Consider the following 14,449-nt stretch of genomic DNA (forward strand, 5'->3'; position numbering starts at 1 on the left):
AGAAATTAACACAACCCCTCTGGAGGCTGATGGGAACCGGGAAGTGTTTGACTTTATTCCCACCCCTTTTACTATAAAAGGAGCCTGAATTCTAACTCAGGCAAGATGGATCTTTGGGGCATGAGCCCATCTTCTCGGTCTGCTGGCTTTCTGAACAAAGTCTTTATTCCTTGCCCCAATACCTCATCTCTCGATTATTGGCCTGTCATGCGGCCAGCACCACAAGCTTTGTCTTGGTGACAAGTGTATCCACCTTACTCTGCTATTAAAACCCTTGGGTGGCTCCTTATCCTTCTCAGAACAAGACTCAAAGTTTCTGATCTGGCATAAAATGCCCTCATGACTGGGACTTTCCTGGTGGCACAGTGGTTGAGAATCCGCTGGCCAATGCAGGGGACACAGGTTCGAGCCCTGGTTCAGGAAGATCCCACGTGACACAGAGCAACTAAGCCCAGGCACCACAACTACTGAGCCTGCACACCACAACTGCTGAAGTCCGCGTGCCTAGAGCCCATGCTCTGCAACAAGAGAAGCCACTGCAATGAGAAGCCCGTGCACCACAATGAAGAGCAGCCCCTGCTCGCCGCAACTAGAGAAAAGCCCGCATGCAGCAGCGAAGACCCAACACAGCCAAAAATAAATAAATAAATAAATAAATAAATATATTTTTTAAAATGCCCTCATGACTGACCCTCACTCTCTGTGCCAGCTTCCTCACCACAGCCCCACCTCCAACTCCAAAATCTTACCCTCCACCCCACTGCAGCTTCCCAGACATAACATGCTCTCACCATTTATGTTCCTGACCCTGCTACCCCCCACCCCGTGCCAGGAGCACCTTTCCCTTGTCCTTCTTGCCTGCCAAACCAAGTCCCATCTTCACCTCTGCTCAGATGTCACCTTTTCCAGAGAACCTTCCCTGACATTCATCCAGGACAGGCCAGGTGCCTTCCCTCCCGAGCACTCCCCCAAAGCACTTACCACACTGTACTAACTACCTCCCCCCCCAGGGACTAGTTACTTGAGAGCAGAGACTTTGAAAAATTCCCACCACAGTGCCTGGCACAGAGTAGGCACATAAGAAAACCCATGCTATTCCTACTATATTAAGAAATAACATTTAATAGCTAGTTATAGCACTAAATATTTTGGTTGAGGTAATATAAAATTCAGTTATTCAAAATTAAATGGTAATAAAAACAGTTAAAAGTGGATGCTTCCCAGGAGTAGGACAAGGTGGGCCACAGGATGGATGGTTGCTTTTCACTAATAGCTGTTCTGTATTATCTGGTATTTTACCGTATGCATGCGCTACTTCAACCAAAAAACTTTTGTTTTAAATTTTATGAATAATACTTAAATAAGAGTCTCAAACAAATGAGTTTCAACCAGAAGTCTGAAAGAATCCAAAAAGAAAAAGAAAAGAAACAAAATACTTCATACTGCACAAATTAGGGATCTGAAGAAAACAACCTACTCAAGGAATCCTTTCAGCAGAATGTGGGCAAGCTTAAGATGTGTGCTTTGTCGCCATCTGGTGCTTTAGCAATGGAACAACACCCAAGGCCCCAGACAATGATTATGGTCATTGTTACCAATTTTTGAGCACTTAAAATGTGTCAAGCACTGTTGACAAGTGCTGTATATGCATTTCTCATTTAATAGGGGGATCTATGCATTACGTCCTCCTATTACCTTAAATTTACAGACAAGAAAACTGGGGCATTAGAGAGGAAACTGACTTGCCCAAGGTCACTCAGCTCTTAATGGAGGAGCTGGAATTCAGACCCAGGCAGCCTGGCTCCAGAGTCTGAGCTATACAACCTGTCTCTCTCTCTCAAGGGACTATTAAAAACGACCTGCTCCTGAATAAAACCAGCATCATGCCTACTCGTTTGCACAGACAGATCTAGGTAAACAGTACCAAGGGTCTGTGGCTTCAAAGCTCAAAATGTTGACAGCTTAGTTTTAATAGTGGCAAAAATGAGGGACCTCACAAAACATACTCTGGACCCTCAGTAAGCCCACCCAGATCTGAGGCTTCAGCTGGCCGCTTGCAGGGATCTGTAACTCCAACTCCTGCTGCCCTAGTTCCACACTCACCCTCACAAGTGAAGGCTGAAAATGGCCTCCTAAATGTCCATCCCCTATCTGTTCCCCTCCAACTTTCTGTGCCCAGCTACCTAAATATCCTCCTGAGTGAAGGACATGAGTGCTTTTCTCAGTCCATTCTTCCCTACAACTCCCCAGCCTGAATCAGCAACCAGGAAGACAGTAAATCTCTCTCTCTCATCTGCCCTTTCCTCTCCAGCAGCAGCCCCCAACTCCCGTCTCCTCTCAGTCTAGGCTTTGTAATCTTGCCAGGCTCTGTGCAGGCTACTGCGGCACACGCTGGCGACAGCCTCCATCCACACCAGGTCTTGGTAGCTGGGCCGGCTTTTTCCACATGCTCTCTGACCACCCCTCTGCTCCAGCCAACTCACGGCCCCCACAACACAACAAGCACTTCTAAGCCTCTAGGCTTAGTACGGGCTGTTCTCTCCATCAGGAAGCCCATCCATCTCGTCAGTTCAGCTTCTCCCTCTCCACTGGTAACTCCTAATGTATCAACAAAACTTAAGACTGATTTGAAAGTAAAACTTACCTTGATCCTTCTCTCCCCTCCAGCTGCTACCTTCTCTCTCTTCCCACCAATGACCTCCAAATTATGGAAGCCAAAGGACATTTTCCAATGCTCATGCCCTTAACCCTAGATAGAACCTTCCTTGTTCTAAAACATTCCCTTCCCTTCGCTTCCGGGATTCCTCTGCCCTCCCCTGGCTCTCTTCCTCCTTCTCAGCTGCTCCTCAAGTTTCATCCTCTTCTGCCTGACCATTTAACACTGGAGTTTTTCAACTCCTAGGCCCACTTCTCATCCATCCCCTCTCTTCCTAGGTGATCTCAATCATGCCCATGGCTTCATCCAGAACCGCTATGCAGATATTTCTCAGATTTGTACCCCCAGCCCAGACTTCTCTCAAAGGCCACTTACATGATTCAAAGGCATTTTAAGCTCAACATCTTTAAGACCGAATTTATGATCTTTCCTGCACAAACCTAATTCTCTTCCTGTATTCCTATCCTAAGGAATCCCAACCATCCATTCATGTGGCAAAAGTCAGAAGTCCAGGTGTTATCTTTTGTACCCCACCAGCATTCAATCTTGTGCCATATTCCCCTGCGAAAGTCTGTCCTCCACAAGGCAGGACAGAAACTTTTCCAAAATGAAAACTAGATCCTGATACTTGCTGCTTAAAATCAACTTCTCTTTAGAGAAAAAGCAAAATCTTCCCTCTGACTACCAAGGCACGGAGGCTTAGCCCCGGCCTTCCTCTCTAGCTCTCTCGCATTCTCTGTCCTTACACAGCCTCCTTGCAGTCTCTCAAATGTAATCTGCTCCCTAACTGCACAGGTCCTTTGCACGTGCTACTTCCTCTGGCTAAAGTCTCTTCCCTCCCCATCTCCTGGTTAAATCCTACGTTCCTTTTAGAATTCAGACCCATCATACCTTCCTTCATTTAATAAACAGCTATTGAGTACTACCACCTGCCAGGTGCTCTCTAGATACTGGAAATACACAACAAATAAAATCAACAAAGTTCCTGCCCTCAAGGAGTTGTAATTTAGGGGTATACAGAGTGAGATTTAAGTTCAGAGATTTCTTTAGAAGTGCCTTCCCTGACCAGGTCAAAGTCCCCTATTTCACACCTATAACACCATACATCTCACCTTCATAAAACTTACCATTGTTATAAATATTCATGTATATATTTATTACACGACTAATGCTTGTCTCCACTATTAGAGTATACATTCCAAAAGGCAGACGCTCTCTTTGTTGTTCAATACTGAATCCCCGGTGCCCAGCATCATGCTCAGCACACAGCAGAAACTCACTAGACATCTGATGAATGACTAAAGGAATCGTGTAGCAGCCAGCGCAGATGGTAACTCCCCCTGTACAAGGTTGGAACTAAGAGTAAGTGTTCTCAGAAGACCGGGTGAGTGAGCAGCTCCCTCTTCTGGACTCCCCTGGCACTTTCCACGCACTACATGTTACATGTGTCTCTGTACTCACACCTGCTCTCTCTCTTATGGTTCCTGTCTCTCACTAGTTAATGAGCTCCTCTGCACTTAGCATAATACCTTGCACATAGCAGATGCTCCATAAAATGATTACTGCCTGAAGGAGTGCCTGCTTCTCTGCTATTCCCAGTAACTGGCTGAGTGCCTGGCCCTCAAAAAGCACTCAGCACTTGTTGAATGGATACAGATATACTTACCTTACACTCACCATGTGCCAGATACTGAGCTAAGCACTTTACACTTATTATCACATTTAATTCTCACAACAACTCTATAAGGTAGATATTCTTATCCCCTTTCACAGATCAGGAAAGTGCCTGATTGACAACCTGTGAACACTGTCTAATGTGTCCTGATTTCAGTCATTAGAATCTAATCTACCATCACAATTTTTGCATAGTATGTCTCCCATTTACTTAATATTTTCATTAAAACGAATACAAAATAACCCTCAATGTTCCTAAGTCTTATAAAAAGCTAAGCAATAATATCTATAGGGACTTCCCTGGTGGCACAGTGGTTAAGGATCCACCTGTGGGGATTCTTTTTTGTTTGTTTGTTTGTTCTTTTTTGCAGTACGCTGTGGCCTCTCCCGGCCTCAGGCTCCGGACGCGTAGGCTCAGTGGCCATGGCCCACAGGCGCAGCCGCTCCGCGGCATGTGGGATCCTCCCAGACCGGGGCACGAACCCGCGTCCCCTGCATCGGCAGGAGGACTCTCAACCACTGCGCCACCAGGGAAGCCCGGCGTGTGGGGATTCTTAACCCCACAAGGTAACATAGGTTTGATCCCTGGTCTGGGAAGATCCCACATGCCACGGAGCAACTAAGCCCGTGCACCACACCTACTGAGCCTGCACTCTAGAGCCCGAGAGCCACAACTGCTGGGCCTATGTGCCACAGCTGCTGAAGCCGTGTGCCTGGAGCCCATGCTCCACAACAGCGGAGGCCGCCGCAATGAGAGGCCAGCACACCGCAACGAAGAGTGGCCCCCACTCACGGCAGCTAGAGAGGGCCCGCATGCAGCAGCAAAGACCCAACACAGCCAAATGATAAATAAATAAAATAAATTTATTTTTTTAAAAAAATCTATAAAATCGCCGTTCTCATGTGCTTATGTTTTTAAAATATACATACACAGTACTTGATACCAAAATGAAAGATGTTCAGTCTTCATAACACCTAAAATCAACTCTCATTCCACACTCCACTGTTCCCAGAGCTGCGCTCTACTCTCATATTCTTATTAAACCCCATTCCTCTCAGTTCTGCTGCTGAATCTCTTTCGACAAAATAACCAAAATCTCCCCTAATGATCTATCTGTGAGAACAACCAACTCAGTGCATCTAGCAGAACTGAGGGAGTTCTCTCTACTCAGCTGAAAGCAACAACAGCTGAGCAGGACACATCCCACTACATGGAAGTGACAGTAACAGAGACTCTCTCTCAATGGATTTCTTTAGTGTACACCTCTAATAAGGAAATTCACCAACTCCAAAATATCCATACAACTCCCTTCCTTCCACTGCTTACAATGTACACATCACACCATCACCACAGCACATTTCATAAGTGATTAAAATGAAGTACGTGATTAACCCATTTATTTTCCAATTAAGAGGCACATTCAGAGAACTTTCATTTCTATTAAGCTAAAGTTTACAATTCAACAAATATTTGTGGAACACCCTCTTCATTAGGCATTAAGCAATGGGGATGACAGTAGGAGAAAAAATAAAATGTCAATCAACATACATTTACTGCTACTACCATGTAATAGTACTACTAAGAGCTAATACTGATTACACCCATTACTACATGCCATCACCATGCCAACCAACCTACATCCATCACTTGTGAGCTGAGTACTATAACTATCTCCATCTTGCAGATGAGAAAATAAAGATTCTGAAAGGTTCGGTAAGCTGCACAGGTTACTCAGTGGTGTAGTTGTGAAGTCAAGATCTTGAAGCCAACCAATGTGACTTTAGAGTCTGTATTATGAATAAAAAGCCCACAGCTAATCACGCAATTACCCCCAAATCACACTGCACTGCAGCTGTCTGGATGGCTTCAGCCTATGTCTTCAGCCCTGACCAACGTGCCCTCAAACCCATTACATCAGCAGAGAAAACCTATAGGGGCATGAGTTCAACCTAAATCCACGTGCAGCTCTAAATCATGAGACAGATAAAAATGCATCATTTGAGGCTTCCCTGGTGGCACAGTGATTAAGAATCAGCCTGCCAATGCAGGGGACACGGGTTTAAGCCCTGGTCCGGGAAGATCCCACACACTGCGAAGCAACTAAGCCCGTGCGCCACAACTACTGAGCCTGTGCTCTAGAGCCAGCGAGCCACAACTACTGAGCCCGAGTACCACAACTACTGAAGCCCATGCGCCTAGAGCCCATGCTCTGCAACAAAAGAAGCCACTGCAATGAGAAGCCCATGCACCGCAACAGAGAGTAGCCCCCGCTCGCCGCAACTAGAGAAAGCCCGTATGCAGCAACGAAGACCCAGCGCAGCCAAAAATTAATTAATTAATTGATTGATAAATTAATTTTAAAAAGTATCATTTCAGTTAGAGTGAGAGTGCCTCACTCCTCACTCCTCCAGGAGGCCCCTAGACGGAATCCTATGGTCCCACAGAATTTTCAAACAGACCAGCAGAAAACTCTCATCCTGCATTCAGATCCGCCAAAATTTAACATTAGCCTAATATTCCAATTTTCTCTCCTACACCTTATGATACAAAACCTCTACTGGTCAAGACTGCTCCACCCTATGTCTCCCAATTGTCTGTTCTCTCTCTTTCCCAAGCCCTTTACAGACACTGTGGGCCTTCCATACAGTATCTGCGCCAGCATTGTCTGAACTCACCTGAATAAATTATAAATAGAAGCAAAACTTTTAAAATTATAATATAACAATTATTAAATAATTATAATATAATATTATATAATTATAATAATAGCTACCATTCAAAGGGCCTTTCGTGGGCCAGTCACTTACTAGGCATAATATGATTTCACTTTATCTTTACAATGATCCCATGAGGAAGGCATCACAACTCCCATTTTACAGAGAGATGGAGCCAGAATTAAAAACTTGGACTAGCGACTCTGCTGCCTGTACTCTTTTCTCTTGAACAAAACTAATTTTATTAGGAGGTATATTGACCTGGAGGGTTTAAAACAACATGAGGGAAGTCTGTTTCATTAACAGTCACACACAGGAAGGAAATATTGGGCAGCAACAAGAGATAGCTGTCAGGAAGAAATCTGAATAAGCACAGCTCTCACACAGCAGGGATTAGCAAACTTTCTGTAAAGGGCCAGAGAGTAAATATTAGGCTTTGGGGGCCAGATAAGTCTCTTCCGTAATTACTGAACTCTACTGTTAAAGTGCAAAAGCAGCCACAGCAATATGTGAGTGAGGGGCGTGGCTGTGTTCCAGTAAACTTTTATTTACAAAAACAGGCTTCAAGCTGGATTTGAACCTGGGGGCCATTATGCAGATGATGGTTGGCAGACACTGGACAATTTTCTTAACCTTTCTGAGCTTGCGTTTCCTCCTCTATTACAGGATAATATTTCTGACCATATAGAATGAAGACAACTCAAGATAACATATCCAGGGTACCTGGCACATGAGACATTCAATAAATAATAACAGGGGCTTCCCTGGTGGCACAGTGGTTGAGAGTCCACCTGCCGATGCAGGGGACACGGGTTCGTGCCCCGGTCCGGGAGGATCCTACATGCCGCGGAGCGGCTAGGCCTGTGGGCCATGATTGCTGGGCCTGCGCGTCTGGAGCCTGTGCTCCGCAACGGGAGGGGCTGTGGCAGTGAAAGGCCCACATACCGCAATAAAATAAAATAAATAAATAAATAGATAATAACAATTACTGATTCTAGTCTCGGCCAGAAAATATTTAAGCCAAGGACATCAGAAACTCTCAAAGACTACTGGATTACATAGAAACAAACAAAACACACACAGAGAGACATTCTGGCCCACTAGCAAAAACGGGACATTTTGAGCATCAAAAACAATAACAATTGCAATGGATTGCAAGACATCAACAGAGACTACCAGTTCTGACCAGGACAGAAATAAACGTACTGAATTTACCAGCCTGTCATAAATAACTGTAAAACTGAACAAAATAGATGAAGCTGAGATGCTGGACAACAGACAGGACAAGGCCATGACCCTTGAAAGAATGTAAGCAGTATGACAATAGTACAAATGATGGGAGTTTAAAGAGAAATATATTGTTATAAGGTTCCTTCCTTATTCGTGATGTGGCAAAATAATAATTCAAAGTATACTGTGATAAGTTAAGATGCATATTACAATCTCTAGAGCAACCTCTAAAAAAATAAGTAAGCTAAAAAGCCAATATAAGAGATAAACTGGAATATTAAAAAAAAAAGATTCAATCTAAGACAGGAAAGGACGAGGAAAAAAATGGATAAATAGAAAACAAGATGGTAAACTTAAACCCAACAGTATAGTTACAAAAATATATAAATGAACTAAATCTCCAATTAAAAGACAGAGATTGCCAGAATGGATAAAAAACAAGTCCCTACTATATACTGTGTACAGGAGATAGATTAGTATGACAACACCTGAATCCACTGATTCAACTTTATCATAACTAAAAATGAAACAATCAGATATTATGCATCCACTGATAGGAAGCACACAGCACTGCCTATGAACTATTTCTGCCAAGAAAACTGACCCTGATTATAATTAAGCCTCAAGAGCTAACTATCAGTTTATAGGAATTAAAGAGATAAGGAAATATGTTCAAAAACAGCATGAGGGGCTTGCCTGGTGGCGCAGTGGTTGAGAGTCCGCCTGCCAATGCAGGGGACGCGGGTTCGAGCCCTGGTCTGGGAGGATCCCACATGCTGCGGAGCGACTGGGCCCATGAGCCACAATTACTGAGCCTGCGCGCCTGGAGCCTGTGCTCCGCAGCGGGAGAGGCCACAACAGTGAGAGGCCCGCGTACCGCAAAAAAAAAAAAAAAAAAAAAAAAAAAGTTTCTAAAGAATCTATGACTTGCTCTCCTTTATATTCTACTAAAACATCTGGCATGGTCCTAACATATATTGGGCATTCAAAAAAACAACAAAAAAAAAGGATCTGTCAGACTGATATAAATATTTATTATATTGGGTCTGCCTTGGTTATCCTCAAATGAGCAAGGGTTAGTTTTGAAGTACACAAAAGGAACCCAGTGAAGGCATGAGGCCACCAAGACAAAAATGGTCTTTACCTTTACATCTGGCACCTGGGCACCAAGGCTGCTGAGTCCCACGATGGAGTAGAAAGCAGATTCCAAACTTGTGAAAGGGCGATCCAGCGAGGCTTTCAGTCTCTCCACATCATGCCTAGTGAGGTAGTGAGTGGGCGTCAGAGCATGGGCGCTGGCTATGATTGTCAGGGCCAACAGGAAGACAGTGCTTGAACCTTGGGGGGAAACGACTATTAAATAAATACACTCCACACTATTCCAAAGTTCTACACAAAGTTCCAATGATGAGGCACACCAAGGTCTGGGAACCAAATTATGTGAGGAAGGTGAGGGAACTGGGAGGTTCAACCTGGAGACACGCCTTGGGGAAGTGGTGGGCATGGTCTTCAACTCTCTGAACGACAGTCCTCCCAGCAGCTTCTGTGCCTCTAAAGCAAGGGACTCATCATGCCATTCCCATCTCAAGTACATTTGTAACTCGTATGCCTCGTAGGACAAACCCGATCCTGAATCCTTCCCCGTGGCCTTGCCCGTCCCAACCAGATCTCCTCCCCCACTCTTTCATCTGTTGCTCTCTGCTCCTCTAAGTAGTCGTGTTCTTTCCCACCCAGCTCTTTTGCATGCCTTCTCCTGCTTAATTTCGACTTTCAGATTTCGAGTATCTCTTCCTTAAGAAGCCTCCCAACAGCCCTCCTTTGGATGAGGTCCCAGTACTATAAAGTAGCAAACAACGAGGTTTCTGGGGCCAGGTTTAAATCCTAGCTCTGTCACTTCTTAGCAAGGTGGCCATGGCAGTTACAATGTGACCAGCTGTGTCTCAGTTTTCTCAAGTGTAAAGTGGGATAATAACAGTATCTACCTCAGGGTTGTTAGGATTACATGCGTTAATACAGAAAATGCTAGTGACTGGCACATATATAGGTAAGTGCTATATAAATGTTAGCTACTCCTTCTATTACATTATTGTTGTTGTTGTTCCTATATCTGCTCACAGCAACCTGCACTTCTATGCAGAATTTTTCACAACTAAAATTAGTAGTGTAATGTCTTATTCCTCTGCTAGACTGTAAGCTTCATGAGGACAGAGACCGTTGCTTTTATTCATCCCAGTAATTCCAGATCTTGCACACTGCTTGGCACATAGCAGTACTGAATTAATATTTGCTGAATAAATGGAAAGAAAAATCAATCCTCATCCATTATGCCCCAGGGGACAGAGAGAAATCACAGAAGTGGAACATTTCTACTTTTCATTTGGAAAAAAACGCATTCAGATGGGCAGCTTCATGAACAGTCTGCCTTCCAAGTAACAGTAATCACAAGGTTAACATTAATGATTACTGCTCCTTTGCCTATAGCGTCAAATTTAGTTTGAACTAGAAATACCTTAAATACCTTAAAAAAGGTATTTTACAAATAAGAAAACCGAGGACCAGAACAGCTTGGAGATAGCCAATCTTGGACTCAAACCCAGGTCTATCTATGGAGTTCGCACTCCACTATTTTTTAGAGAATGTTGTAGAAGGGATGCCTACACTAGGGGCATGAGTGTTAGTGTTATTTAAGTCCTCGTGTGTGTTAAATAACCTAAAGAATGCAAAAGCTCTTGAAAAAAACTAGAAAGAGATCTATAATGTGGATCATCATTCATCAAATATTTATTAAGTACCTACTATGTACCAAGCACTATTTTTGGTATTAAAAATACAACAGGAAACAGAACAAAAACCCCTAACCTCATGGAGCTTACATTCTAGTTGGAAAAGAAAGACATTACACAAAATAATTATGAAACGTTATTCATCATCTTAGAAGGTGAAAAGTGCTATGAAGAAAAATAAAGCACAGAAGGAATATCAGGAAGAGCTGTAATTTTACATATGGTAGCCTGTGAAGCCCTAAGAAATAAAGATATTGTGTGTAAACCTGAAGGAAAAGGAGCAAGTCATAAAGAAATTTGGAGGGAAACTATCCCAAGAAAAGCAAGGGCAAATACCCTGAATCAGGAGTGCAGATGGTGTTTTTCGCCTTAGCAAAGAGAACAATATGGCTGGAGAGGATTAAGCAAGGGTTGAGAAGTAAGGACAAGGTAACAGACGTAGCAGAGGCCAAATCCACAGGGCATTATAGGGACTTTGGCTTTTATAAAGTGAGATGGGAGCCGCGGGAAAATCTTGAGCAGAGGAGTGACTCGACATACATTTTAACAGGAACTTTGTGTTGAGAATAAACAATACTGTGTTGAGATTACAGAGAAGTAAGGATAGAAGACTACTGCCATAACCCAGGAAAAAAGATGCTGGTGGTCTAACCCAGGGTGACAGCAATGGAGGTACTGAGAAGTGGTTGAAGTCTGGCTAGAATTCAAAGTTAAAGCCAGAATTGATAATGGATTGAAAGATGTAAAAGAGGAATCAAGATACTTATGCTGGGCTTCCCTGGTGGCGCAGTGGTTGAGAGTCTGCCTGCCAACGCAAGGGACGTGGTTCGTGCCCCGGTCCGGGAAGATCCCACATGCCGCGGAGCGGCTAGGCCCGTGAGCCATGGCCGCTGGGCCTGCGCGTCCAGAGCCTGTGCTCCGCAACGGGAGAAGCCACAACAGTGAGAGGCCCGTATGCACGCACTCAATACCTTAAGATCTAGTGAGTAACTATGACTAGCTTTTGCCAGGTCGACTGTAAGTTCCCCTAACACAGCATCTGTGCCAGAATCCTGATATTCCCACCTCATATTAATCATAACAACTGCGGGGTCTAAAATTTGAGCACTTAACATGTGTACGGTATGCCCACACTATGCTAAGTAGTTTGCATCCATTTAGTCATTAAATCCTCTCAACATCCAAGTGAGTGCGGTTTACAGACCATGAAATTGAGTCTCAGAAATAGTTACCTGCCCTAAGACACGTAACTAGGTGAGAACCAAACTGCAGGAGCTCTATTATCCTCAACCTCTCAAATAATGGAGCAGTGAGCTCACTGACTTATTCACTTTTACCTGGGGCAAGTTACTTCCCTTCTCTGAGATTCCGTCTGTCAAATGGAAATAATAACAGTACACATTTCCCAAGTTGTTGTGAGACTACATGAGGTTCCATCCTGCACAGTGCCCACTCAATACCTAGCAATATAGTTAAGCTTACTGAGCGCTTACTTAGTGCCGCACTGTTCCACGCTACGCAAGGAGATTATCTGATTTAACACTCACTGTAATTCATGAGATAGATAACTTTACTAACCTATTTTACAGATGAGAAACTGAGGGGCAGAGAAATTAAGTAACTTGCACAGGGTCACATTAACGAATACGTGGCAGACTCCAAGTCTGTACCGGAGACTCTAACTTCAGGACTCATGCTCTAAGCTCCCAAAGAGAGATGACTGACTGTCTTGCCCCTTTCATTAAAAAGGAAACCATGGTCCAAAAACGGGACGAGGGACTTCCCTGGTGGCGCAGTGGTTAAGACTCTGTGCTCCCAAACAGGGGGCCCGGGTTCGCTCCCTGGTCAGAGAACTAGATCCCACATGCATGCCGCAACTAAGAGTTCGCATGCCATAACTCAGGACCCTACCTAACGCAACCAAGACCTTGTGCAACCAAATAAATAAGTAAATAAATATTTTTTAAAAAACAGGATGATTTGGCCAAAAGCTCACTCTTACGCCTCCTGGCCCGGAAGCCCGCGCAAGTCAAATGAATGAGTTAAGTCAGCCCGAGCCTTATCCGCGGCCGCGGTCCCTGGCTGGGCCTCGGGGGGACCCGCAGCTCCGCGCCGCACCCGTACCCAACCCCTCCTCCGCGGCAATCCCACCCGCTGGCCAGCTCTTCGTCAGACCCTCGAGCCCAAAAGCCCGAGCCCGAACCCATGCCCAGGCCCATGCCCCTGCCCCGCAGGGTAAGGGGATCCCGCCTAGCCAGCTCCTGCGTGGCGAGCACTAGTATCCTGCGGGCGAGGGCCCACTCGCCAAGGCCTGCGGGCCGCGGGACCCCATTGTCGAGCCATGCGCAACGCCTCACCCGGCGGAGCCATTCCTCCTAGCAGGTCCCACCAGGGCCCGAGACACAGGCGGACTTCCGCTCGGGAAAGTGGCTCCAAGACTGCGCCGGAGGGGACGCCAGGGATTCGCGGCAGACCCCGCGTGCTAGGATGGGCTCTAGGCACAGGTCAGTCCCCCGCCGTCCCGCTGGGCCGGGTCACTCCCAGCAGCTGCGGCCGGAATTCCAGTCCTCGCGCGCAGAGTGCGCTGCAGTCCTCGAGTACAGGCCCGCTTCCCCCCCGCACCCTGGCCCACTTGGAACCGACCGCCTCGCAACCATCCCATTCCGGGCGCTGCCGGCACGCGGTTGGACGAGGCCTTGGGGGGGGTGGGCCTTATACGCGTCCTCCTGTGATTGGCCTATTGCGCTGTCACTCAGTCGTCTCTCTGCAGCCCGGCCGATTTTAAAGGAATAGGAAGGGTGAGGTGGGGAAGGGCCAGCAATGTTCGAGGGGTTTCGGGTTTTGTTAGAAAATTAAAAATTATGGCAACTTTCTCCAAAGATTGTTTCGGTTCTTAATAACTGACCTACGAGTGATTTTTTAACTGATTTGCACAGCATTTGTATCAGGAGAATATTAGCCCAATTTTACAGACGAAGTAACAGGCTCAAAAAAGGAAGTGACTTATCTAAGAACTCAATAATAGCTAACTCCGATTATTGGGAGTTTATGGGATAGCCCGACAGTGTACTGAGCACTCCATGTACACTATTTCATTTACTCCTCATCACCATTCTGTGAAATATGCACTATTTGTATTCCCATTTTATAGAGAAGGAAACTGAAATATTTGAACCCGGACAGTCTGACTCCATAATCTGTGCTTTTAACTATTATGAACATATGAAGTATTCACTATGCGATAACTCTTACTATAATTAGTGTCCCGGAAATTATTATCCTAAATAAGGGAGAGTCAGTTCTTTCTATGTCTGGTACTGTGCTGTCGGGTATGGTATACTAGCCATTAAATATGTGGATATTTTAATTTGAATTTAAATTAATTAAAATT

At 45.0% G+C, this 14,449-nt stretch overlaps 1 protein-coding gene across 3 annotated transcripts in view; it reads right to left on the bottom strand.

The window, feature by feature from the left end:
* Window positions 1-13,667, bottom strand: part of RPN2 (ribophorin II) — a gene marked incomplete at its 3' end in the record, with an annotated part of 54,281 nt that extends 40,614 nt beyond the window's left edge. Inside the window, exons 1-2 of one of the 3 annotated variants that reach the window (XM_079945884.1) lie at window positions 13,416-13,667; window positions 9,420-9,613 (exon numbers count right to left, since the gene is read on the bottom strand). In XM_079945884.1, coding sequence (XP_079802010.1) covers window positions 9,420-9,613; window positions 13,416-13,428 — 207 coding nt within the window. In that variant the 5' untranslated portion in view covers window positions 13,429-13,667. Of the gene's footprint in view, window positions 1-9,419; window positions 11,133-13,415 lie in introns of those variants that run through there. The other 2 variants (XM_079945885.1, XM_079945883.1) reach the window with 2 other exon arrangements.
* Window positions 13,668-14,449: the final 782 nt, after the last annotated feature.

Source organism: Stenella coeruleoalba, assembly GCF_951394435.1.
Source record: "Stenella coeruleoalba genome assembly, chromosome: 15".
NCBI lineage: Eukaryota > Metazoa > Chordata > Mammalia > Artiodactyla > Delphinidae > Stenella > Stenella coeruleoalba.